The sequence below is a fragment of the Xenopus tropicalis genome, chromosome 5 (assembly GCF_000004195.4).
Source record: "Xenopus tropicalis strain Nigerian chromosome 5, UCB_Xtro_10.0, whole genome shotgun sequence".
NCBI lineage: Eukaryota > Metazoa > Chordata > Amphibia > Anura > Pipidae > Xenopus > Xenopus tropicalis.
Genome location: NC_030681.2, coordinates 119,566,313 through 119,594,222, shown reverse-complemented (window position 1 = coordinate 119,594,222; position 27,910 = coordinate 119,566,313). Strand labels below are relative to the sequence as shown.

The window sequence follows — 27,910 nt, the reverse complement described above, 5'->3', positions numbered from 1 at the left end:
TATATAGAATATAGAACTTGAAATATCTTTAGTAAAATATGATGCCATTCAGTTGCTCAAAGAGAAAGATGAGTATACCTTAAAGTAATTTGCTTTATAATCTGCATTTAAAGCTTCACAAAATTACATGTTGTTCATTTTAGGTACTACCCCTACCATTATGCACCGTACCTATCTGATATTTGTAATATCAGCCATCTAAAGCTGACATTTAATTTGGGTAAACCCTTCATGCCGTTTGAGCAGCTGCTTGCAGTCCTTCCTGCTGCTAGTAAGGATTTATTGCCTCTCACTTATCAGGTACTAATTTATATTTCCTGCAGGCTCACTCTGTCTGCACTCATAATGCTACCACTGCAGTATATACTCATTTTCATGTGCCATTCTCTCATTGCTTGTTTCAGAATCTGATGATCAGTTCAGATTCTCCAATCATAGATTATTACCCGCAAGATTTCAAAACCGATCTCAATGGAAAGCAACAGGAGTGGGAAGCTGTTGTACTAATTCCTTTCATTGATGAGGTAAGGGGCCTTCTGATGTATGGAATTATGAATAAATGATTGTATAAGATATTGTAGTAACAACTACAAAGAGCTAGAAAAACAAAGGTCATGATCAATATGTTACCTGTAGAAATTAGCATATATCATTTTTTTTCTCTATGCTCTTTACAATGTAGTGAAGCAATAGAGAAAGCAAATTCTGTGTTGGACTGAATTGCAAGTAATATGTCCTTATTGCAAGTAATATGTCTTTAAAGGTTATACTTGGTTTATTAGTAGGGATTTTTAATTTAAATGGCAGGTAGGAGGCCAAAACAGGTAATTTTCTTTCACATTTTCAATATCTTTTGACAAGATTGCTTGACCTACTGTAAATATACCTAAGTTTAGAACCTTGCCTTATCTCCACATGATTCAGGACTTACGCTCTAATGACAAGGGTCTATTTTTTCTCTTTTATTTGTCACTGTTAACACATTGTGATATGTTTACCCATTATAAATGCTTAATAATTAAAAGACACATTAGAGACATTTTTTATGGTTTTTGATTGGGTTCTGCCATCTCTGGAGGAATGGACAACTATCAGGTTTGCAGAGCAGGAAAGAAGGAAGCATGCAGGCCATTAAGTATTCCTTTACTTTACTATACAAAAAAGAGTGTAAAATTGTATGTATCATATCCATTCTTTCATGAAAATCACAATTCAGCAAAAAATGCTGCCTTTAAAGTGAGGTTCAGACATTCAACATAAGAAGGAAACAGACTAAATGCTGAATTCCTTGGTAGTTGGTGGTAGGGGATGAATTCATGGGTCACCTCTGTCTTTTTATGGTTCATTATAGTTGGCTGCTTGCTCAGGCAATCAGGTAATAGTGACAGCTTTTGCACAAACAATGGTACATGCGTTCATTACACTAAAGGCACCCATGTTCTAGGTAATGCCTCCATTTAAATTGTCTGTCTGCAATCCTTTGTGAATGTATGTATCCTAAGCCCAAGGAAGTAATATGTTTGAGATAACCTTTTAGAAACGATTGCTGGAAGCCATGGTATCCTGCAATAGAAGTCTAGCTGAGGAGGAGAAGAAAAGGAATCAGCACAGTGAGTGCATTAAGTACTGGTATGAAAAGGAAACAGACTTCAAATACTTTTCACCTTGGCCAGAGAAATTTCCAAGTGTTGATCGTTGCCATGCAAGGTAAATGGAAGAATTGAAAACACAGATTAAATGCCACATATACAGCCAAGTAAGGTTTTTAGGGTATTGCTGCAACCTTTACCTTAAAGCAATACCAACACTTGTAGAGAATTTATATTCAACCTACTATATAACCTAACACCAATCTGCTGCTCAGTTCTCTTCTTTTTTACTAATGTGTCATTAGGTACATAGTACTTTATTTTTATTACAGAAAAAAATGAAATCATTTTTAAAAATTTGTATTATTTGCTTATAATTGAGTCTGGCGCTTTCAGGGTTTCCGGATAACGGATCCCATACCTGTAATTAATACCTTCAGGCAGGTTGCTGCTACACTTTCATACAGCAGGAATTTCTAAGCTATTAGTCTTTAGAGCTAGCCCTGAAGCCATTATGGTATGAATTGTACATCTAAAATAACTGGAAGACTGCAGCTTGGATTTATTTTCTAATAGGTGGCAGATAATGACATTTTGAGGCAGATAATAGGTGGCAGATAATGACATTTATGTATTTAGTAAGGAGCAGCTTCAGGTAGCATGTTGACCTTTAATATATATATATATATATATTTTACTATTGCAGGTATAAACTAATTTCTTTGGATGCCTGGCTTGTAGATGTCACTGATAATAAAATAACAAAAGTAGACAAGAGTGCACTGTATTTTTGTGGATTTCCTACACTAAAGCATATAAAACACAAGGTAAGTATGTATGGAATAACAAGACTGACAACAATCGTAATTTTATAAAAAAAAAAAATAATAAAACAGAAGAAGAGTACCAGACGTATCATACATTTTAAAGACCTACTAATTAGTAATATTTCATTACAATAGTCCCTTTCTCAGGCAGACATTATTTCAAACAAAGATCTGTCATCATTTCTAAACCATATTTCAAAACATGTTACAATTGGTTCTTTCATGGTATTCTATATAATATGTGGAGAACGCTGGTTAACAAATAAGTGGGCTGTACTGCACTGTCGCCGATCATTTGCGAACTGTATAAACCACTTTATTTGGAAAAATAAAGAGAACAGAGCCATGTTTTATCTATAGGACTTATTTTCCCTTTAATGCCTCTGAGTGGCTTCTTGCCTTTTTTTGTGTCTGGTTAATGTGATTGTACATTATCATAGCTTTGTCCTTTTCTGTTTTCCCAAGTATTCTATGAAAAAGGCAGGTGTACAGGTATTCCAGCAAAGCAGCCGTGGAGAGAATATGATCTTGGAGATAGAGACTGAAGGAGATGAAGATACCCTAGTAAGACAAACATGGCATTTGAACTTTATTCCCAAAGCCTTTGTTGCATTTTTATAATCCTATTAATCTGACTTTATTCTGTATGTCTGTTGAATTTAATGTCTGTCTATCTTTGCTTGCAGAATGTAGACACTGTTGCCAGTGCGGTACTTGGAAAATCTGTATTCGTAAATTGGCCTCACCTGGAAGAAGCCAGAGTTGTTACTGTTACAGATGGAGACATGAAGTATGTTTATTAAGATGTATCTAAATACATTATTGAATGGGTCTTGCTTTGTTTACCATGCTGCACTTCTTATCTCTCAGATTTCATTATAAATATATCAGTGGTTCTCCCCATCAGATCTGTGGTTTGGGCAAATAAGAAAAGACGACATCTTTACTGTTTAGTTTGGCCCACTATATTTCCTAATGGCCCTCTAATTTACTGTCAGGTTAAACTGAGGTATTCCTCTTTATGGCAAGAGGTCAGATACTACAAGATTAGTTTAAAGTAAAAAAAAAAGTCAATATTGAGAATTTAGAGGTTATATTAAATAAAATGCACAAACAACCAATTTTTTTTCTCTAAATGGCACACCTGGCATTGGCCATTTTTCTCCCAATGTGTTTCAGCTGGCAAAGAAGTGCAATTGCAGACTGTTATTCACTTGAATGGAAAGAGTTGACTATTTAGTGTTCTTCATTGGTTTATGACTTAGCTAAATATACTTAACCCTAGCCCTTTAACAATCTTGTAAAAGGAACAATAACACAGCAAAAGAGCATTATTTCCAACCAAAAAATATAAGCCAGATTTAGGGAGGGAGGTCCTGTGTCCCCAATGGACTAGAGAGAAAGAGATTCAACGGTAAGTTATACAAAACAAATCCCCTTTTCTCTTTCGTCATTTGGGGGGACACAGGAACCATTGGGAATTACCAAATCAGTCCTCTATTTTAAGGGAGGGAAGAGAGTACCTGAGAATACTTGGCTGTAACTACAGCCTGAAGAACCTTGCTACCGAAACTACGGCAGAAGGAAAAAATGTCAAAACTATAGAATTTTGTGTATGAACCAAAGACAATGTGCACACTCTGCAGAACTGCTCTGCTGGCACATCGTTCCTCCATGCCCAGGATGCTCTCAAAGCTTCTCGAATGGGCTCTGACTTCCACCGGGGGGGGACATCTGTATGAAGCTCGAATGATAGAATTTCAAATCCATCTTGCTATTGTAGTCTTTTTGCATCTGTCCCCTTCCTGGGCCATGATGGGAGCACAGAAAGGGATTCTGACCATCTCATTTCAGTGTCAAAGAGATGGTACCAATATAGGTTGATTTACACATAACTCGGATACCACCTTTGGCAGAAAAGATGCTGCTGTCTGGAAAAAACCTTGTCCCTATAGAAAACCATAAGGAAGGGTGATATTGGCAGGGTGCTTAACTCCGACACACACCTGGCTGAAGAAATAGACATTAGGAAAAATACCTTCCAGGTTAACCAACATAGGTCAGCCAACCCCATTGGTTCAAATGGGGATCCCTGCATAGCCTGATTGACCAGGTTATGGTCCCATGTTGGAACAGACTGGCAAAATAACAGAGAAATGTGAGCCACCACTTGAAGAAAGGTCTGAACATCTTCCTGCAAAACAATACAGGGGGTGCAGAGACTAGTACTTTCAAGGTAGACCATTTTAATCCACCCTCCTGGCCTTGCTGTAGGAACTGCAGTCCAATTTCTCAAATGGCACTCATTGGGTCCATTGCACCAGTCCAAGCATGCTTTGCAGACTCTATGATATGCCTTCCTGGGCTTGATCATGGTACTCGCAGCGCTGTCTGAAAAACCTTTTGCCATGACACCAAGACAGTAGTGCTGAATTGTAGTGTAGAATGGGGTCCCGGCGTATGAGATCTGGGTGCGTCTGTAATTTGAACCAATCCCCCTGTGCTAGTGATATCAGATCCGAGAACCACAAACTTCTCAGACAAAAGGGTGCTATGATCAGCAAGGTTGCTCTCTCCCACTGGAACCTTTTGAGGATCCAAGACAACATGGGGATGGGGGGAATGACATACACAATGTGTAATTTCCCCAGAAACGTCATGGCATCCACCCCTTCAGAGGCAGAGCCTCTGCAGTTTGCAGTTTTGTATCTGTCGCTGATCAGTTTCTTTATCCAGTTGTCAGACACTGATCTTATTCAAATGCCGGAACTTATTCAGGCGGCTTCCCACAGCCTGACCGGGTTTCAGGGGTTCCCGTACAGTCATTGGGATAGGGACTTAACCATGGAAGGCTTGGGGTTGGACTTCTGGGTCTGTCAGGGGTACTTGGGCAGCTGTTGGAACTTGCTCTTTGATCTACTGCTGAAGGTGGAGATCCCTTCGACCTATGAAAGCCTGAGCCCCGAAAAAATCGACCTCTGGTTAAATAGCCTGTGAATCTTCCCCCCTTTAGGGACGGTGATTTGTCTGGATCTGGTTAGTCTGCTTGCATGCAAGACTGTGACCTGGCAGAGGTTTCCAATGTAGGTGGCTGACAACTCGAGTGCAGATGAAGTTGTCTCATGTTCCTCTCCTGAATCCATCCTTGCATAGCATCGCTCTAGAGACCAAATTCCTACCTCCTATGAGAACACTGGAAAAAAAACCTGAGGGGAAGGGTTAAGCACAAAGTATATATGGAAAGGGGTGGAGATGTTTTTAGTTGTGTGCCTGTGTCCTGTCTCCTGGTGGGAGGAGCTTAACCCAGTGGTTCCTGTCTCCCCCAAAGGATGTAAGAGAAACTGTTTGACTCAAAATGTTTAGCCTGATTACACCCATATTTTTATGTATGCTTTTAGGAAAGGGACTTATTGCTATTTTTTTTTCTTTTATTTTAAATGTTCTAGGTTCTATTTAGAAGAACGCCCTGGAACACAAAAGCTTTACACTGGTAACTCAGTACCACCGACTAAAGTAGCTTATGTTGGCGATAAAGAAAGAAACATATGGGTGAAAGAAATTCAGGGAATATCAGAACAGTAAGTTGTTGCTTTACATTTCAGTACTAGAGAAACATGTCCATCCTTGGTCAGCAGGCAATTGTGTGCTGTCTCTAGTACTAAGTCAAATCAAATGGACTTGCCTTGTTTTTTTTCTTGAAGACGTTTTACCAGTCATCTGACTACTATTTCTCAATTCAGAATTGTTTTGTGTTTTTGAAAAGTTACCACAGAAGAAAGGGAGTAGTGATAAACGAGACTGCAGTAGTGTTGTATGCACAGCTGCTCACTGGCCGCCGCTACCAGTTAGGACACAATGGCGAGGTTCATCTCGAGAAGCAGTGGTCCAAGCAAGTGCTGCCTTTTGTGTACCAGGCTGTTGTCCAGGTAATAGGCTACATCAAAGTAAATAAATATAATACCACGTTTTAGATGAACATACCCAAATGCCCAAACGTGCTTTTTTAATCACTAATACTTAAATATGTGCGTTTCTATTAAAGTCCCTTTCATAAACATATTTTTTATGTTGGTTTGAAAAACCCAACATATTGTTCTTTGACTTCAGCTTATTCTTCTGCTTTGTCTTCTTCTTCTTAGCGCCTCCCCATTTCTAAACGCTACTTCTTCTACAGTTTTAGGGGTACAATGCCCAAACGCTCCACACTTATTCGCCCTATTGCGGAGCAGGTTCCTTGTGCTTTTCTGAGCGATTCTTCCCCCCATTGACTTTGACAGGGAAGATTTTCAAACTGCTGCCACTCTTACAGCCAAAGTTACTCCCCAAAGTTGAATAACATAACCCTGGGGTCACCCTGAACAAAGCAGCAACATTTGTTGGATGACTCTAAGTGGGGGCCAACAACAGCCAATCAAATTTCACCCATTGTGCACAAATATAATAGTGGAAGTGCATGAAAAATAAAACAAAATATAGTGTAGGATGTACAAATACAATGTGAACAATGTGCGTAATAAACCAAAAAACAAAATGACCATCAGTGTGTCGGCACCCTCTCAGACTGCTCAATATATATGCTCACAAGAATTGAAATAAATTGTGCCAAATGGGACTGGAGTCAAACATTGATTGTGGTAGAAACCAAATATGCCCAAAAGTGGGCGGAGCTGTAAACAACCAATCAGATTTTACCTATTGACTTTCAATGGGGGAAATACAACCTGCTGCCATTCTCACAGTAATAAAACCAGGGTCCCCAAACTTTGTAGAGTTATACACCAGGTAACTGCGGTTCAAGGTTAGAAAAATTGGGTGGAGCCACAAACCCGTCTATCAGATTTCACGTATTGAATTATATTGGTTTGATTCCAGGGTTCCCAAACTTTGCACAGTCAGTCACTGGATACCTACGTATTCAAGGGTTTTAACAAAGTGGGTGGATCCACCAGCAGCCAATCAGATTTTACCTATTGACTTTTATTGGTTTAAATTTAAACTGCTGCCATTCTTTAACTATTAATCCTAGGGTCCCTAAACTTTGCAGTCACTGGGTAACTGCAGTTTCAGGTTAGAAAAAGTGGGCGGAGGCACGTAATTGCTGCCATTCAGACACTATTAAAGGAGAAGGAAAGGCTAATAGAGTTAATCTCAAGCTGCAGGCATACCTTCAGTTCTCTCAATAGTGCCCTTAAGTCTCCCTATGTTTCACCTGTTCAGATGATCAGAAGCCAAACAGGAAGAAAAAACACTGATCTGTGTAAAGAAGGTTCTCATAATGCCTCGCTCCTGCGCAGAGACATAGACCAGTGTACATGCTCAGTTAGTTAGACTATGAGTCAGCTTCCTGCTGATTGGCTCAGATCCACATTCCTAAGGGGGGGAGCAGGATAGGGGAGAGAGGAGAGAGCTGCTTGTCTCTAGCAGAGGAAACAGACACAACAAATCTTTTGACAGAGGACTCAGTGCAGTGGTTCTGTGAGTGCTTATGGCTGCATTTACATAGACCTTTCTGATAAAGCTTACTAAGTTTTTACATTTCTTTCTCCTTTAAAACCGGGGTCCCTAAACTTTGCACTGGGGCTTTTACTATATAATTATGATCCAACTGGGTGGAGCCAACAATAGCCAGATTTCATTCAGTGACTTCATGTTTTTCAAACTAACATGAAGTTTGATATCAAACTTCCATTTCTAGTTATAAAATGCTATGTTAAATGATAAAACCGACTAAATGTTCAGTGTACAATGAACAGTATATAGTCCTGCTATATTTACTGGCATATGTCCATGATGGCATGGACTCTTTTACTCTGTGTTTCTTCTCCCAACCTCTTTTTTACTGCATCTTTGTGCCTCTTTATCTGCATGTTTCCCCCTTTTTTTGCTCACATTTTCTGCCTAAATTGTATCTATGCATTTCACCATTCTATTTAACCACCAAGTACACCCCCAGACGTAACCTTCACTCTACACACAACCTCTTTCTCTCCTCCTCACTCATCACCTCCTCTCACTCTCGCATCCAGGACTTCTCACTCGCTGCACCCATCCTCTGGAATGCCCTTCCCTGTCCCATTAGGCACTGCCAGACTCAAGCCCAAGCCTTTAAATGGTCTCTTAAAACTCACCTTTTCACTCAAGCCTATAACCTAAACCCCCCAAACATTCAGTAACCACTGGTTTTCACCTTTCACTCCGCTTTTACTGTCACTTTACACACCTACATGAACTCCAACGCCATGCTAGTTACCCCGACCTTATGTCTCACCCCTCCCTTTTAGAATGTAAGCTCTTGCAAGCAGGGCCCTCCCCCTAGTGTCTCCGATCCTCAAACCATTTTTTTGAATTGTTTATATGTACATGTTAACTTTTATGTCTTTTGTACCCCTCTATTCTGTAAAGTGCTGCGTAAATTGATGGCGCTATATAAATAATAATAATAATTTTGTGAGCTGATAATGTGATATTGATGTAAATGTGTTTTACATTAAGTAATTGTTCTTGCCCTTTTCCCAGCTACCATAGAGGAAGAGGTTGGCGATAATATCTAAATGATGTTCCAGCCTATGAGATTTTTGCTTTGCCCCTGAGCCCAGCATGGCTTCAGATTTTTATTAAAGAACAAAATACACATTTTTCTGTCAGGGATGCCCTTAATGTGTCAGTATCACTTTATTTTGGGGGGTTTGTTACCTCAAGAGGCAATTATCTTTGTCTCTTTTTTTTTTTTGCTATATATCAGATATAACGTATGAATCTGACATATTGTTGCAGCTATGTGATTAAAGTAACATTTAATTTTTCAGGATATCACTACTTTTGAGTCTGGCTCATCTCATTACAAAACACTGGGCGAGCTGTTCTCTCCTGAAAGTTCTGTCTTCATGTTGGGTGCACCCTACTATGGATGCATAGGAGAGGTATGTCATTGTATAGTCACAGGAATATAGCTTCTACTGTAAATATCTGTCAGGAAGGCACCCATATATATATATAACATATATTGGTTCTAAACTCATTATGTTAATGAAATACATTTAAATCCAAATATTAATTTGTCAGTAAAACACACAATTGCAGTTGTTTTCATGTGAAAACACTTGTGCATATCATATATGTATGTCCTTGTGTCTAGGTACAAGAGTCATCTGATGTTCTCAGTGAGAACAGAATCCGTGTGCTTTTAACTATTCCCTGTGAACCACAGCTAGATGCCTTAATACAGAACCAGCATGTAAGTTGGCCACAGGTTCCTCTTTTGGTATTCAAATGTTTCTGCTAATCAGGAATCACAACATTATATGTAAAAAAAGAAACGTACTGCCATACTGCTTGCTTCAGATGCTTATGGGTGTAGGTCTCTAAAAAAATGAAATCTCTTAAATATACTAATGTATACTGGTTAAATGAAGAAGTGCGGGTTCCTTCATGCCATAAAAGTGAGAAAAAAGGGCAACTGATAATTACACCAAGTACACCTTCTAAAACAAATTCAGTAAAAAAAATAACAATAATAATTAAATAAAAAAGGAGGGAAGACCTCCCAAGTGATAAGAGCATATCACTCTGTGTGTGTACAGTGATTTATATAGTGAGTGTATTAAGATAAATACCAAGAAAGAACAGATGCAATATGTTAATTGTCAATTACTTATAATAGGCCTATAGTATCAATTATTAGCATATTAAAAATATATTTAAGATGAAAACCTTGCATTATGACTCGAAAATTGTACTTGATTATAAGGTCCCCCTAATATGTAGCCTTTACTTTCTCACAGAAATTTTCTATAAAATATAACCCTGGGTATGTTTTGGCTAGTCGTCTTGGTGTGAATGGATACCTCGTGTCTAGGTTTACAGGGAGTATCTTCATTGGCAGAGGATCCAAGAAGAAGTGAGTATTAATCTACAATTAAAAGACTGCTTGGTGTTTTTGGATTTTCAAGTTAAATTCACGTTTATATCTTTTGCTTTATTCAGTCCCCACGGAGAGCAAAAGTCCAATGTGGGACTTAATCTTAAGTTCAATAAGAAGAATGAGGAAGTTCCTGGCTACACTAAAAGGGTTGGGACGGAATGGACATACTCCTCTGCTGCTGAGGTCCTTCTTAGTGAATACATAGAGAGGTAGGGAATCTTTTGGGAAAGGACATTAAATAAGCAATCCGAAGACTTAATTGCCTCACAGTATTAGATGTACCATTTGGAAATGACTGTAATGTTATGATGGTAGCTAAATTAACAGCAACTGTGGTTTAAGCGGTTCTGTATTAGTACAGTGGTAAACCTAGAAATATAAAAACTGCTTTTATGTCATCTGTCTGGTTAAAATCATAGCAACTGCAACCAGAAATATTTCAAGACTTTTTAGGTACTGGTATACCAAATAATAAGCATATTGGTTTTCTTTCACAGGTTCCCTGAATTATTCTTATATGTATCAAAAAAAAGCCAAGAAGATGTATTCTATGAGGATGATATTTGGCCAGGAGAGAATGAGAATGGGTGAGGCTGGTTAAATGGCGACACTATCTCATGAAACTGCACTTTGCATGTTATGTGACATTCTCTCTTTTTTGTAGAGCTGAGAAGGTTCAGGAGATTGTGTCCTGGCTGAAGTCTCATCCAGTTAACATGCTGTCTCGTTCATCATGTGATCTTCAAATCCTGGATGCTGCTATAGTAGAAAAGATTGAAGAGGAGGTTGAAAAGTGCAAGGTAGGAAATGTATATTTATTGTCCATTTTTATAGATCAAAGCAATGAAAACTCACTACACCTCACTAATGCAACAGATATATTTAGTGTATTTTCAGAGTAGCTTGAGTTGGATTGACCACAGCCACTTTTCAAGTCCACTTAGTGTTATTTTCTGAAAATATGTGCTATTACTAAGGCCAGGACTTTGAATACAGTAGTCATAGTCTGCCTGTGCAAGTGGTGCTAATACTGCTTTTGGCTCTGGCTTTTGTCTCGGTAGCTGTAGTGAGCATATGGGCATCATATGTGCTCATGCTTTAGGCTAATGCCACACGGGGCAAATACGCCCCGCTACTGTAAATTTCACCTTCCTTGTGCCTTGTACCCGAATGGAATACGCTCGGGTGCAGGCAATGTAGCTGATATCCGCCAAAAAACGCAAGACTCAATATTTTTGGCGGATATTGGCTACATGTGCCTGCACCCAAGCATATTCAATTTATTAGGGTGCAGGCACAGGTTGGGGCATTTTTGAGCGTATGGAGTGTATTCTCGGCATTCACGCTTCGTGTGGCATTAGTCTTAGAGAAGGCACTCTTGTTTAGTGAAATACTGAAAGGGAGTATAGCCTGAAAGTGAGGATTTGGGTGCATGTTTTTTTGCTCTAGATAGTCCTGGATCTTTAGCAGGGTACTGTTATAACAGTGTTTTCATTCACCTGTAAACACATTAGGCGCTTTCAAATTTGCACTAACAAAATATAAAGCAGACCAACATTTTTTTGCACCATGTTGCATTAGTAATTATTATTGCTAAGTAATAACAATAAATATTCTCTTCTGTTTCATAGTCAAAAAAAAACAGTAAAGTTCGAGTGACAGTCAAGCCTCATTTGTTGTTTAAGGTAAGTTGATTTAACATGATCTCACAGTGAGTAATAATGAGAAAGTCTTATTGGTTGGGAGGTTAACTTGTAAGTGTGCTAAACATTAAGTCATTAAATGTACTTGCCGGTTGCTTTCTTATATTCACTTTTGTGACAGACTGGGCATTTTTTATTGGGTATTTATGCAAGATGCAGTAACAAAATGCAGTTCATGTATGTATAAAGTTAATGAGAAATACTACAGCTACAGAATCTTCATTATGCACAGACCTTTAAAGGAGAAGGAAAGGTAAAAACTAAGTAAGCTTTGTCACAAGGTCTATGTAAAGGTCTGTGTAAATACACCATGATGCTTTGAGTCCTCTGTGAAAATAAACACACCTAAACCACATTTCTTGCCTTCTATTCTTTAAACATAATCTTCTGTGTCCGACTTCCTGCTCTCAGCAGCTGTCAGCTTCCTCCTCCCTCTCGCTCCCCTCAGCAGCGAGAGACCGGAAAAAGGAGAGATGCAAGCAGGGAATTGACATAAGGTCAAGCTAAAATGGCAGCTGCTATCTTAAATAGTGGGTGCTTCTAGGGTTGTTTACTCAGGCATGGTAAAGCATTCTGTCATACACTGATCCTCCTGTATTGCAGCTTCAAACCTGAAATCACCATCTCACTTAAAACTTTCTTGTCTTCTGAAATCTCATACATTTATATTTCTTCAACAGCTTTTAACAACAAAAAAAAAATACCTGTATATGTTTAGCATTTTGACCTACCATTCTATTTTTTATTACTACATTAATACCTTCATACATCTCACAAAATGCATTTCTGCACATTTTTAAAATAAACCTGAAAAGGAGCATCCTCATCAGTACTTGTGTAGGTTACTCTACAGACTTGATAACACAGTGGAGATGTAAGAACTAGAGCAAAACAGATGAAAATTTGAACTAGTACAATTGGCTGCATATGGTAACCTAAGAGAGAAAGGGGCGCCCACTTTTGTCCCGAGTTATTACTTATTGATCCAGATTTCACTATCACCATGTAAAGGTATAATATTGAAATGTTACCTTGGTTATCCTGAGAGCTCGTACTTTCTTATTGTCAGCCTCTTGAGCAGCAGCATGGAGTTGTTCCAGACCCAGATGCAGAATTCCGTCTTTATGACCGCGTTGTTAATGTCCGGGAGAACTTTTCTGTCCCACTAGGACTCCGAGGCACTGTTATAGGAATTAAAGGAGGTAACTGTTCTTTTTATATGATACATTAATACGTTGTGAGTGTAAAGAAAGAGAGAGAACCCAGAACTACAAGATCAATTTTCTTTAGTAAATGTTGTGTCTGCTATAGATATTTTAATTGACCTCTGTTCCCTATTAACTTTGGTGATGGTCCTGCAATTTAGAGTGCCATATGTAGGTTGGAACTGAAATATTTTTCTTCGAATTGTCGATGACAGGCCCCCTGCTTTTTGCTACTTTTTCCTGTGCCTAATATCAATGTTCCAACCACACATCACAGAATGCTAGTAAAATGTCTTTTATTGCATTATCTTTTCATTGCCGTGTTTCACCTCCTGTTATATCAGCAGTATTCTGTGCTGTTCATTTTTAACTTAGGTTGCACCTTTATTCTGTTGTTACCTTCTTTCTCCAACAGTCTTCCACTAATTGAATTTTATTCATGCTCCATTGAGTTGTCTGTTCCGTTCCTTGTGTTTTACTCTTTATCTTCACAACATTTCTTTTGCCCCTCTTTAAAATTAAGTAATTTCCACCTAAGCAAATCACCGCAAACTAATTTATCTGTTGTGCAGACTGTTGCACAGTTCTTTCCTTGTTGCAGGAGTTTAAACATTCTAAGTTGGTTTCTTTTTTCAAAAGACTATAATGCTGATTGGATGTCAGGCTTGGCTAGCTTTTTACACAGGGTTGTGGGTATGGTATTTAGATCATAAACTGCAATGGACTATCTTGTTCAGTTTCTTTTAAGTAACATGTTTCTCAATTTCTCAGCGGAAAGAGATGCTGATGTGCTTCTTGAAGTCCTGTTTGATGAAGTATTTCCTGGAGGCTTAACAATAAGGTATTTAAATTAAAATGTACCACAGTTACAAATATGATGCTGACATGCATGTTTTCATCATTCTGTTTTCACAATGTATTTTTTTTATTTTTTTTATTAGGTGTTCCCAGTTTAAAGGGTATCGCTTACCCACAAGTGCCTTAATCAACCTTTCTCACGGTAATCGTATGGAAAGTGGAGGACAGAAACTGACTGCTGTAGTTAAGCCACAACCAGCTATTAATCACCATGTTTCTGATAAAGAACAAATGGGGGGCCTCAACCATTCTCCCCGTTCTCTCTTTGTTCCTACAAAGGTGGGCTCTAAAACTATAAAGTCTTGGTTTATTGCCTCTTATTGTCTGTTTAATTTGCAAATAATGATAATATTATCTCTCTATAGGGCTGAATCACTGTAATGAGTTTGAAGCTTTAAGTGCATTCTTTATACACGGTTTTATATTCATGTGTGTATAAGGTCAATGTTCTAACAGCATGTTTTTTGCCCTCTGAAGCGTAACATGATTTGGGCTCAGTGCAGGGAATTATTATAACATTTAGATTTAAAAATAATTCTTTTAACCATTCGCATTGCTGTTTGTTCTCCGAATATTGCTGAGCAGGTGAACGGAAAGCAGCATTCTCAAGGTCAGGCCAACTCACCACACAAAGGTTTTGCTTCTGCCGGAAATCAGAAACAAAAGGCAAGTCAATTAGAATGAAGAACTATGTAATATTTATGTGCTTTACATGTTTCACTATAATATCTGTGCTCTTTCCAGCCACACACATGTCACATTCTTATATGCTTATAATTTTTGTTGTCTTCAAAGCATAAACAGGATGATGAGTATTACAATGTGTGGCACTCACTGCAAGACTCTGGGAAATCACCTCGTGCTCAAAACTTGCATGGCAAGGTTTGTCTGGCATGTTCTCTAGCTGTATGATGGTCTTTTGCTTATTATCTTATATATATTATTTGACATTGATTTGACAGAAATAACATTAAATATTCTTGTGCAGGCTATGAACCTACCTCAGGAAAAGAAGCCAGGCCCCAATAATCATTTTTATAAGTCAGAAATGGCTGAGAGCAGCCCCAAATGTCAGTCCAAAAGACAGGATCCAATTAGGAAAAGTAAGTAAGAAAATGGTAAAGAACACATCACTAGAAATTGCTGCTTTGATTTTGCTGTGGCTTAAAGGGATACTATTCAGTCTTGGTTTTATTTTTACTATTCTATGTTACTTTATCCGTTTATATATTTTTAATCTAAATGAATAAAACAATAGGCAAAAAGTATGGTTAGCTCAATCCCTATTCATTCAAAAAAATGACAATGCCCATGTGGTTCCCATGATGACAGATGCGCCTCGCCAACAGACACTAGCTTTGCAGCCTGCATTTTTGCATAGGTTTTGGCTATTTGCAACATAGCTGCGAATTGCATGAGGCACAATTACACTGGATTTCTTGCAAAAAAACAAAACATGTTGTGTTGCCATTTTTTTTTGCATGCATGCATATGCGCTTACCTTAGCAAATTAGCTTTAGCAAAAAGTCCCTTTTGTTTTTACAAAGAATCAAGTTCAATATATATATATATATATATATATATATATATATATATATATATATATATATATATATATATATATATATATATATATATATATATATATATAATCTTTGTACATTTAATGCAGTGTTAGAGCTGTAGCATAATATTGTTATATTGACACAGCTGTGTGAAATCCCTTTCTGAATTACTTACTCCAATAATAAGTTAAATCCAGCTACATTTTTATGTTTTTTAGTGAAAGAGGATTTCAGGTTTCAAAAGCATGAGAGCCAAACCCAGGGTGCGTTAAACAAACCGGTAAGTTATTTTACAGATTTTTCTTACTCGTTGTTTTTTATTTACAAAATCCGTCAGTGGTCATAAGCACAAACCTCCACAAGAAGCATCAATTTTGAACTTACTATAAATAAGGTTAAAACGTATCATAAGTGTCCAGGACTTCTCTTAGAATATAAAAGGGATAATACAGTGTGAATAAGCATGTTGTTTTGTTACAGAATACGTACGATTCTATGAAGCAAGTGAAACTGTTGAAACGAACTGACAATCTCTTAGATATGCAGATTGAGAAAGATATTCCTAAGGCTTCAGAAGGAAAGGTAAAGAGAGAGACACCATTCCTTCCAATGTTTCCTGCATGTTTGTGCTTTGTATTGGGCATAACCTATTCTTGCATAATATGTTGTCTGTTTGTACAGGGAATGAGGAAGTTGCTTTCTACATGAGCTAGGGCCAGCCTGGGCAACCAAGTTGCCTGTTTGGCCCCAGCTTTGCCCCCCATGCAATATAATTCATCTGCATAAGGATAATAGCACATGGAGAGATTTGCAGCATTTTGTCCTCCTTCCTGAGAGCGCTAAATTGCTGGGGTGACAAAACTATACAATTTGCCATTATCCATACTCTTATCAAACAATGGAAACAATCTTTCCTAGAAGATCTACCTTCTGACAATTTCCACAAAGGATTCCAGGAGAAACCTTTGTTGACACCGAGAAAGCTAGCAAATGTAATTTTACATTTTGGACCACTGGCTAAATCTCTAATAATATGGCATACTGGCAACTTGGAAAGATAATAGTGAAAAATGTAAGGATACCAGTGTTTGATTAAACTACAATTTTTTGTTTTTGTTATTCTTAGCCGAATAGTGAGTTTGAAAATTTAATTGCATCACTGAAGATTGCAGATGAAGAGCAGACACAGCCTGCACCTCAAAGCCAAGACAAGAGCTCTAGCGCGGAACACTTGTCCCCTCAGTCATTTGCCATGGTTGGTATTTAGAACCCATCTTAATGCTATATCGACTTGGTACTGGGCCCAGATTTGAGAAAAGACCCGGGCCTAGGGTGGTGGGATTTTAGGGGCGGCATGCTGCCCAGTCGCATTTGGTTTTTTTCCAGAGTGCTAGGGGAAATAGCCCAATCTTCTACACACCAATTCCCCAGTGCTCTAGGACCAAAAGAGGAGTGCAAGCGAGAAGGAACTATGCACGACAGGGGCAGTGGTTGGGAGGAGAGAAACAACTGCGCATGCGTACGAGTGAGGGGGCGCATTACATGAATTGTAAATCAGGGGCTGCTTGGTATGTAGGTTACTGACCTCCCCCACTGGTAAAATTAATCATGGTCTGTGCATTATCCTTTCAAAGGAGAAGGAAAGGTAAAATTGAGGGTGCAAAAAATGTTAGAAACCCCCCAGTGATTGTAATTGCTCCTGTTAGGAGAAAACCCTATCTGCGCAGGGTGGCTCCGGGACCCATCTGTCTTTGTTCTTCTGATTCCCGGGGCCAGGGCATGCGCAGAAGGGTGAAAATGCTGACTTTCTTGTTTAAGTTTGGCTTTTAACTCTACTGCACATACACAAGCAGTATAAAGACAGAAGAAGGAAGAGAATCGCTGGCTCGCAGCCAACACGGGCTGGTACGTTTTCTGCTTTAACAGGGGGGGATGCCAAAATATAAAGCACCCCCAGTGATTGTACCTTTCCTTCTCCTTTAAATAGCCTACTTATTTTTTGACTGTAGCAGCGAACTGGGTGAAATACAGATAGCAAATAAAGCAGAATAATATATTTTATCTTTTGGTATTAGAAAGGAACTCAAATGTTAAAAGAGATCCTCAAGATTGACAGCTCAGACTCTACAGACCAACACAAAGAAGGAGTTAAAAAGGATACTGTCACAGCATCGTCTCAGCGCAAACAAACCAAACAGATAGGTATAAATAACATTTCTCTAAATTATAGTAGTTCTGTTGAAACTGTTATGTTGTTGGCAGTTAGAATATGTTCATCAGTTCTGATCTTGTATTGTCTCTTCTTCAGATTTTCAATACTTCAGCCCCTTATTACCCTTTATGTTTATCACTTAAAAGAATCTGAAATCAGTAAAGTGCGTGTCAGCTCATATAGTGTATATTTTAAGTATCTGTTTACAGTTACAGCCTTGTGTAAGACTACTTTGTTAACTAGTTGTCTGGACACAACATTACATGCACAGCCTACCTTGATAGTAACATCTGTACCCAAAAGGATTGTGGCCTAGTTGGCAAGTGCCTAGATTGCAGCAGAGACAGTTTTACAGGAAAACGTATATGTATTATGTACTTATTTCATAAAAGTACATACTTTGCATGCTGTTTAACTCTAAAGGCTTTAAGCCGGTAAAGGAAATTTAAACACATTGCTTCTGCATAGAGTTTTGTGTTCTTTAGAAAGAAGGGCTAGTGAATAGTGATGTCTGTATGCTGGAATGAGAATGCGCTCACAGGTAATAACCTACTTATAAACAGTATGAGACATCAGTGTATCATTTTCAGCCTTATTCCCCTATTGTTAATCAAGAGCAAGGAAACAATAACAACTCTTCTAACCAACTCTGATTTTTGTGTCCGAATGCTACTCTAGTGAATTCCCTGTGTCTTAATTTGCTGTGTTCCTACATAAATTCAGTGATATAATTGTTCTGTTTATGGACAATTAAATGCAACTCTGTCCTTACTTTTGAAGAGGAAGGATACTTTTCTGAAAACCTAACAAGCAAACTGAAATGAAATGCATCATGTTCAAATCTTGCAAAATAATCTGGCACAAACTGGACCATAGTCAATTTCTGCAGCTCAACTATTTATTAAAAAGTTCCAACACCCTTCACACAGTGCAAAATGATAGCCTTATGCATTTTGTCTCTCTGTTGGGCACTTGGTCATAGGCATGCCGATGACTAAATGCTCCATGAAGGCATAAAAGGTGTAAGGCTATAATTTTGCACTATATAATGAGTGTTAGAACTTTTAAATAAATAATTAAGGAATGTACACCTGCACCCGCCCTGTGATGTGCTAAATCATTCGAGGGGCCTGCTTCTTATGTTTACAAGTTTTATATGAAATAAAAAGTGATTTAGGGTTTGCAGTCTCCGCACACATTCTAAGTGCGGAATATTGATTCAGTAGAAATGTACAGTACACACATGCAGATATAACAACATGGTCCAGTGGCTATAAAAAGAGGAGCAAGACTGATTGATTGTTATGCATTACTGCTCAAGGGGAACTTCTGTAGTGTTGATGAACCAGGCCTGTCGTCAAACCCTGCCATATCTTTGTGGCATCCCTTGGGAAATCCTGTGTCTCCTTACCCCAAGTGCCAATGGAAATGTTCGACTTTGTGGCAGCACATAAGTGCTAAAGAGAGGGTAATATAATATGATTTTGGCCTACTTTCTCTATATTGGCACTGCTGTATCTGCCCTGGGCACATAAGTGGCTGGTTGGGGTTAAAATTTATGAAGAACATATTATATAATGTAACACTTGTAAGATATTTTCAGTATATAGCTCAGGAATGTCCAAGCAGCCGCCCTTTAGCTGTTTAATGACAGCTCCCAGGATCCCCTGGACAGATCAGTGCAAGGTGATTGAAAGCTGTGTTTTGCTTCCAGTACAGTGTGGATTATTGATAATCATGTCTTGTCATAGGTATTTACATACGTGTTTGTCTTATTATTGTAGCTGCACACATGAACAGGCCTCAGGGAGCTGGCGCAGCTTTCAGTGCACCCAACCCAGAGTCGCTACGGGCACCTCTAATTCCACAACCACCTGCCATGGGTACTCCACTGTCTGAACTTTACCGTATATGTAGTTTGGTTGGAATGCATCCACCGGAGTTCTCTTTCCTGCGAACCGCACAGGTACTGTATATGGTACTAGTTACTGATTATTCTGAAATGATCATTAGCTTTAAGTGCTTCTATTATAAAGTCAAACTTTTTCTGTTTCAGTAAACAAAATTGCTACTAAATAATTGTTTAGAAACATAAATGTGAATCTGACCCTTAATATTATACAGTTTATTATGTTTTGTACACAAAAGGATCAAGTGTTACCCTGTTTCAGATATAGGAACATAGAATTTGAGACTCAGAACATTCTGAGATGACCAGTCCCTAAAGTCTTTGACATCTACACTATACTCAATACACCCATAATTCTTAATGAAATTGTATCTTTTTTTTCCATAAGACTTGCCCTTTTTCCACTCTTGTTAGCTCAGACTTTAACATTTAGAATTTTAAAAATGTTCCATATTGCTTTCTTTGAATGCATTTATGCCCAGGTTGGATTGCCATGAGTTAATTCCTCTGTACTAGGATTTATTCTGCAGGAATACTTCAGGCTATTGTGCCCCCAGAAGTGTTCCTTCTGTGCAACCCTGCAGGGTATTTGGATGATGGGAATAATATATGCATGTGTCAGCCCTAGAAATCTGTCCTTTTTACCTTTTTTTTTACCTTCCAAATAAGATCTGTTTCTTTCAGGCTCTCACCGCTTGTCAAGTGAAGCTGTCAAATGGTTTAATCATAGCTGGGCCCCCTTGTCATGCAGAAAATGAAGCCAAGGAGAAAGCTGCTTTATTTGCTCTTCAGAGACTGGTAAATAAATAACAATTTATTTTTCAGGCAGAAATAGCATTTTTCCCCATTGAAAGGGGCTGCATTATATTTTTATGATGTAAATATGAAATAAAACATTTTTTATAGCATTAACTTAGTTTTTCCATTGTATTTATAGAGTATGCTAAGGTAGTAATTTAAACCTTTCTCTGCATACAGAGCTCAATCAGTTTCCCATTACCACCACCACCAGCTATGTTTCCAACCTATCCACATCTTGGAGCTGCTTTACCTGCAGGACAGATGCCCTCAGTCTTTCCACCTGCAGCAGGTAGGCTTTTTAGGCTGCTCACATATGTGGAGATCAAAGGGGAACCTTGAGGGTAATGTATTACCAGTAATTTGAACAGCAATGTCTCTTATAATTATCAATCAAATGGATTTATCATTAAGTTTAGTATGTGCAGTAATCCAGGATTCTGAACATAAAGCTGGCTCTCCGGGGCTGCATGGATATTTGTTAGAAGAGTCTAAAAATGGCAACATATCCCCCTACTCCCTTTCCTTCACAGATCTATCATCTGTTCTCCTGCTTGATCTGCAAGAGATCTTCCCTTATTTCAGCAGCTTGTTGGGGTTATTTATACTGCAAATTAAAAACTGATCACTCTTTGAGGCTCTATTTATATTATTTCTGTTACTTCTTATTACTTGTCTTTCTGTAATGATCCTATGACCTCGCCTATTAATCCTCTTTTTGCCTGGTTGCTAGGGTAAGTGGACAGTAGTTGAAATTTAAAGTGGAGAGCTGTACAACAAAATGTTAAATAATTCACACACCTCCAATTTTAAGATGATCTACCACTTCAACAAAGATTTTTACTGTTATAGCTGAACTAATAATACATTGACATATTGACATTCTGAATCTTGTCTAAGCCAATCACTTTTGTTCCTGCAGCAAATATGATCCCTGCAGCACCACACGTATTTGCTCCCGTAACATGGAGACCTCAGATACAGATCCCTAAACCTTACTACCCAGGCCCTTTTCCTAGCAATGCACCTGTAGTGGGTCACATGCCAGCGGGCAGTCACAACCAGTTTGTACCACTCCAGGTAAGTGGACTGATAAGCAATGTGCGGTCCCTTACTCATTCTGGAATTGAAACTTCGTTATAAATGTGTGTTCATTTAGTATGAGACTTTTTGGAATAGCTAGATATCTGGTTAAAGAGACACTGTTATCAATCTCATTTATTAACATTGGGACAATATATGCTAGTGCCCCACCTACAGCAACTAATCACATTTTTGCTTTTATTGTTTTAACTGCAGTTGGCTGTGCATGACTAAGTAACAAAACAAATCAAGCATTTTTTTTTTAAGTTGATAAAATATTTAAAAAGTAGACATTTGAGGAAATAGTATCCCTTAAGAAGAGGCAGGCCAGTTTTTCACTGTTAGGGGCCCATTCAGAGGACTCACTGCCCAACATGAGCAACACTCCCAAGAGCATTCACAGTAAAAGCCAGAACCAGGTCCTCTTTCAGTGCTCATATTCCTCTTGGCAATCACCTCTGTGACAGGATGTGATGCAGCTAAACCTGGGCAGTGGTGCACAGGTACATAGTTACATAGTTACATAGGGTTGAAAAAAGACCAGTGTCCATCAAGTTCAACCCATCCAAGTAAACCCAGCACACCTAACCCACACCTACCAATCTATACACTCACATACATAAACTATAAATACAACCACTAGTACTAACTGTAGATATTAGTATCACAATAGCCTTGGATATTCTGATTGATCAAGAACTCATCCAGGCCCCTCTTAAAGGCATTAACAGAATCTGCCATTACCACATCACTAGGAAGGGCATTCCACAACCTCACTGCCCTCACCGTGAAAAACCCCCTATGCTGCTTCAAATGGAAGCTCCGTTCCTCTAATCTAAAAGGGGTGACCTCTGGTGCGTTGATTGTTTTTATGGGAAAAAAGAACATCCCCCAACTGCCTATAATCCCCTCTAATGTACTTGTACAGAGTAATCATGTCCCCTCGCAAGCGCCTCTTTTCCAGAGAAAACAACCTCAACCTCGACAGTCTAACCTCATAGGTACAGGGGAATGGGGTTCATTCACTTTGGGGGGCCTATGCAGGGACTCATGGTGATAAACAATCTTAGTTCTGTAATGGCCCGATGCTGGGAAGGGCTTTAAAACAACTGCACTTCAGGGGCAGAGGGATGTTCTCTTCTTTCATGCAATATGGGTGCTACTTAACACTATATGGGGGTGGGGGTGGGGGTGGGGCATTGCTACTCCTTGGAACTTTGTCCAGTAGATATAAGGGGTATTCAAACAATTTTAAGGGATGCAATATCATTTTAAAATGTCACATTATGTATTCCGCCTAGGGAATCTGCAAGCAGTGCCAGGCAGACAGCAGAATATGCCTTGTTCTTTTTATAATAATATAATAATAACTGTTTATTTTTGCATTAAAGGTAACAAAGCAAAGGGCTGCTTTCCATAAAAACAGTGAATACAAGGAACCAGTAAATCCATCCCAAACCTCTTCAGACCATGAGCAGAGATTAGTTCCAGATGGCAGCAGCCAGAGCCCCCAAGACACTGCATCTCCTTCTTTGGCATCCCATCAAACTGCTCAGCCAACCTCGGCAGAAAAAGTCTCACCTAGTCCTTTTATGCGTCACGGCAAAACGACTCCAGGGTCAGCTGGCAAAAAGAAGCCACGAAAATTAGCAGTCAATTTCGGTGGCCCTAAAACATCAGAATAAACCCTTGTTCTTGTATCCCCCATTGTGGGGTCTTGCCTTAACATTGTTATGTATAATAGCCGTGATTTGCTGCCATGCATCTTAAATTATTTTCCTTGATTTCCGTTTACAGGCCAATGGCATTGAGAACATATCTATCAAACCATAACTGCTTCTATAATCCCTTAAACTCATCAAATTACAGTTCTCAAAGAATAATTTGTTTGTAACAGACAAGGTTCCAGAAGATCAGGCTTTTGGAATTAGATCAGTAAAACATGCAGATATAGTGAGTTATGCAGCAGATTTACCTTTATAAACCGTTTGAGCAGTGAAGTAATGAATTTGTTTCTAAATTTCTTAGAAGCATTGTGAGGATTGTATCTAGGTAATATCCCCTGTGATAGAGCATTACATATATTTCCCTATCATTCAGCAAAGCAGAAGTTCATTCCAGGTGAACCAGTTTCCAAGATTTGCATTAATGGCACCTGGGAGGGGAAGACTTAACCCCTTCTATGCCAGAGCCTGCAGCACAAAAGGGGGCTAGCCTAGTTGTAGTTAAACACTTTTTTTGTATTTGTGAAATCATTCTATATTCTTAAAACATGTCAATATTTGTTTGCAGTCTGCTTTTATCACTCCCACGAAAAGGGATATTTTTTTTAAATGCTGGAATTTTTCATTGGATCTTATACAGAACAGTATTTTATTAAAAAATAAAAAGCAAGGGAAGATTTTATGTGCTAATTTCTCTATTGTTTATACAATTTTAAAGAAATAACCTTTTATGGTTTATCTACAGTACCAAGTGACAGATGTTTCTAGTAGCACGTGCTCTTCACTGTTCTACCACATGTACAGTTCAGGGTCCATGTCATGAAGCTGTGCAGCATATTCTGGAATTTTCAACATAAAAGTTTTCAGAATTGTAAATGAATTGAATTAAATGTGTATTACTAGCTTTACAAACCCTTTATTGTGCAAGATTTTTGTTAAATACTTATTTTGGTTCATTGTGGTAAAATACCAGGGGGCCCCAAGGGGGTGGGGACTGGCCCAGATGTAGTGCACCTGTGCTCCCCCTGTAGTCATACCACTTATCTCTGAGCAAACTTAAAGGGAACTTGTCACCCACACATTAAAAACTGTATAATAAAAGTCCTTTTCAAATTAAACACAAAGCCCAAATTCTTTTTTTTATTAAAACATCAGCCTTAGGCATATAGATGGGACAATTGCTTTCACTTGCCATTCAACAGTTCCTAGATGTCACTGCATTCTTTTCATTCCCCCCTTCCTCCTTACAGTCTGTAATTGTGTAGCATAGGCATCCGGTCCCCCATTCTGGCACATAAGATTTTGGGGTGATGATGAAAAGCTTGCCTTTAATAACAGTGTCCACAACATGGCACCTGTCTGCTTGCTGCGATTGTGAATTCCAAGGTTTATATAATTTACATAGTGTAAGTAAAGTTTATTTTGCTTGAATAGCTCAATAGAAAAGAATTTGGAATTATTTCTTAGGGTGACGTGCCCTTTAAAAAAAAAAAAAAAATCTATTTGTAATCTTTAATTAGTAGATCAAACAAACAAGTGGTTCCAAACAGAAAAGAGAGGGTTCAACCAAAGTCAGGTCTTAGTTCACTTATACAGTGAGAAGAGAGAAGGTTTTTGAGATCACATGAATTACTGTAAAACTGTTGTGGCCATACATGTACAGAAGACTAAGTGCAAAATTGGCCCAACTTCCTAATCTGGGTGTGTAAACTTGTGGGTGAAAATGGTGGGATGTGACCTTAAGGCTAATGTCCCACGGAGAGATTAGTCGCTGCAATTTTTAAAAAGCGAGTTCCAGTGACAAGTCGCTAGTTTTGTCTTTACATAGAGAAGAATATAAATCGCCAGTACCTTATTAACCGACGACACATTTTCGAGCGATTTTACAAAGAAAGCATTGTCATTCAAAACTATTGGAATCACTGAACTTTCCCCATTGCACCAAATGTAATTTCTAATTGTGGGTGGGGAATATGACACCTGGATTTGTGGGAAATACAATGCTCTGTTGTTGAAATCTCTAGTAATCGCTTGTTAGGAAAAGATGAGCGACTTGTCGCTGAAACTCTTTTTAAAAATCGCAGTGACTAATCTCGCTGTGGGACATTAGCCTAACTCATTTAAAGACTTGGGGGTTGTTGCACATGGCCTCCAGTATTTCTTTGCTGAAATACATAACATGCTCTAACAATTGGTAAGGCAGCAGGCTGAGATGTATGTATGGTCTCTGCTTATGCCTTTTTTCTTTGGGAAGTTAAGCTGGCCATACACAGGTTCCACAATTGGACCTTATAGAGGGCCCATACAGACCCATGAATAGTGAAACGCGACCCTGGCCCAGTTTGGTCTTTATTTAATGATTGTTCCTGCTTAATATGTCATTGAGCCCTAATCAGCTATAAAAAGGCCATTGTTTTAGCCCCATTCTCAGACTATAGGCTGCAGAATCAAATACAATCTCTAGCATGGCCAGCAGGTCTTTGATCATCTGAAATTTGTGGACGTCACATGAACTGTTGTGAAGCCTTTAGCCAGTTTGTCCAAGTGTTGGGCCCCAGCATCCTCACTTTCACTCCAGACTTTGAAACCTATTGCCCCATGTGTCCCATCATGTTTAGGTGGTACTTTCATGGCAGATCTACACCTGGTTCATTAGTCCATGGCATTTAATAGACAATTTATAATAATATTATCTTGTTCAAAAACCCAGGTTGGTTTCCTGTTGGATGCTGTAATACCAATTCAAGAGAAATGTGAATAAAATCCTTGTGAATCTTTATACTGTCTTTCTTTTTAAATTCAGTCAGCACTTGTACAGGCTCTAAAACACCATGGACATACCCCATATTTATGTGCAATGTATCTCAAGGAATAAATCTATGGAAATACTTTATAGAATGTTTAACTTCTCTTTAGACCAACCCTAAAAAGTGATGTTTCCCATTTCATAACTGTTCTTGTTAGATACTTGCTATTTCTAGGCTAAATAAATGTCATTTCATGGTTTTTATTGTCTTAAAGAAGGCATGTGTATTGAAAGTCTCTGCTTCAAACTGAGAGAAACGAATGCCCAGAGGTATCATTCACATGGGACAGCTCTGGTGAAGGCAGAAAAAAGACCTACAGATGAAGTATTTAAAATCGACTATTGAAATTTACAGCTGCAGCTCTGTATTTGTATGCTTTATGGTAAAAGCCATTGTGCTGTTTACTTGGCTAGCATTCCAGAAACAAAAGGGGCTTTAAGTTTATTTTCTTCCATTCTCCTGCAGGTGGTTATCCATGTTTATAATTACCATTACTACATAATGATTATAGAGCAACCCTCCAGCACTGTACTGGCAGTAAAAGAAATTCAAACTTTATTGTGACTGTGTGTGCATACTCTGCCTGCCCTATGCTGCCTGTGTGTGCCATACTCTGCCTGGTCTATGCTGCCTGTGTGCCATACTCTGCCTGCCCTATGCTGCCTGTGTGTGACATACTCTGCCTGGTCTATACTGCCTGTGTGTGCCATACTCTGTCTGCCCTACCCTGCCTGTGTGTGCCATACTCTGGCCTATGCTGCCTATGAGAGGTGAACCTGGCAGGGATTTGTTCTGGGAGTTTGTAAGTATTTGGAAATAGTCATTATAGTGTTCCTAAGGTATGTAATTATGTGCTGGGGGTTGCTGTGCTATCCACAGGGGAGGAGGAAGCAGCAAATGGATCTAAGGGTATGTCTTAATGTGACATAATAAACTTCTTTCACGTATGTATTAGGGTGATATCCTTACAATGAGCACAAACCATTTGGGTTTTTGCTGCGCTACCACCATTAATGTGGTATGGTCTTTAAAGCTTTTCTAATAACATGGGTGTGCTTTAAAAAAAAGGGTACTGGTCAAAACTGGCTTCTATTATCGGCCCTCCACCATGTAGGTCAGAAAAATTCTGGCCCTTGGTACCACAGAAGTTGAACAGCAATGCCCTAGGCCTAGACCATTAAAAGAAGTGCCAGTTAGGATTCCTATCTTAGCAGTAAGCAACCTAAAGGGAGTATGGAATATGTTGCCTAAACGAGCTCTCTAATTCAGGCTTTCATTTCTTAGCAAACTGTGTAGTAGAAGGGCCACATTTCACTATACAAACTGATTATCATCCATTGGGGCCTTTTTCTATGCAGAGAGATTAATGAACAGGATAACCAATGTCCCAAATATCTCCTATCTCATGTAGTTTATCTAAAGTTCTAGTATGTTATATAGTGTCCTATTCTTAACTTTTCAAGTGGTCTTTATTTTTTGGGGGAGGGTTGTGAACTACATAACTTTTTGCACTGCCAGTTTCCAGCTTTTAAGTGGCGGCTAAAGACCCCAGCAGTCAAAAAAATAATTTCTCTGCAAGGCTACAGTTTTAGTGTTATTGTAATTTTTTTGTCCAGGCTCTTATATTTATGTTCCAGCGCTATCTCGAATCTTGATAAATCTGCCACCTAAACTTTCTCTATAGATTAAATTTGAATCCAAAAATATAC

General features: G+C 38.6%; 1 protein-coding gene across 1 annotated transcript in view; it reads left to right on the top strand.

Annotated features, from left to right (window-relative positions):
* xrn1 (5'-3' exoribonuclease 1) overlaps positions 1-26,173 on the top strand; it is a 38,628-nt gene extending 12,455 nt beyond the window's left edge. The window contains exons 14-43 of the mRNA XM_002937098.5: positions 144-300; positions 405-524; positions 1,538-1,707; positions 2,296-2,416; positions 2,882-2,980; positions 3,103-3,206; positions 5,863-5,994; positions 6,180-6,342; positions 9,223-9,336; positions 9,552-9,650; positions 10,198-10,313; positions 10,400-10,546; positions 10,835-10,924; positions 11,002-11,137; positions 11,969-12,022; positions 13,110-13,242; positions 14,017-14,086; positions 14,187-14,382; positions 14,689-14,769; positions 14,899-14,985; positions 15,092-15,206; positions 15,887-15,948; positions 16,149-16,250; positions 16,795-16,923; positions 17,744-17,870; positions 19,665-19,846; positions 20,474-20,587; positions 20,768-20,879; positions 21,510-21,667; positions 23,062-26,173. Of these exons, the coding sequence (XP_002937144.2) occupies positions 144-300; positions 405-524; positions 1,538-1,707; positions 2,296-2,416; positions 2,882-2,980; positions 3,103-3,206; positions 5,863-5,994; positions 6,180-6,342; positions 9,223-9,336; positions 9,552-9,650; positions 10,198-10,313; positions 10,400-10,546; positions 10,835-10,924; positions 11,002-11,137; positions 11,969-12,022; positions 13,110-13,242; positions 14,017-14,086; positions 14,187-14,382; positions 14,689-14,769; positions 14,899-14,985; positions 15,092-15,206; positions 15,887-15,948; positions 16,149-16,250; positions 16,795-16,923; positions 17,744-17,870; positions 19,665-19,846; positions 20,474-20,587; positions 20,768-20,879; positions 21,510-21,667; positions 23,062-23,355 (3,784 nt within the window). The 3' untranslated portion in view covers positions 23,356-26,173. The remainder of the gene's footprint in view (positions 1-143; positions 301-404; positions 525-1,537; positions 1,708-2,295; positions 2,417-2,881; positions 2,981-3,102; positions 3,207-5,862; positions 5,995-6,179; positions 6,343-9,222; positions 9,337-9,551; positions 9,651-10,197; positions 10,314-10,399; positions 10,547-10,834; positions 10,925-11,001; positions 11,138-11,968; positions 12,023-13,109; positions 13,243-14,016; positions 14,087-14,186; positions 14,383-14,688; positions 14,770-14,898; positions 14,986-15,091; positions 15,207-15,886; positions 15,949-16,148; positions 16,251-16,794; positions 16,924-17,743; positions 17,871-19,664; positions 19,847-20,473; positions 20,588-20,767; positions 20,880-21,509; positions 21,668-23,061) is intronic.
* Positions 26,174-27,910: the final 1,737 nt, after the last annotated feature.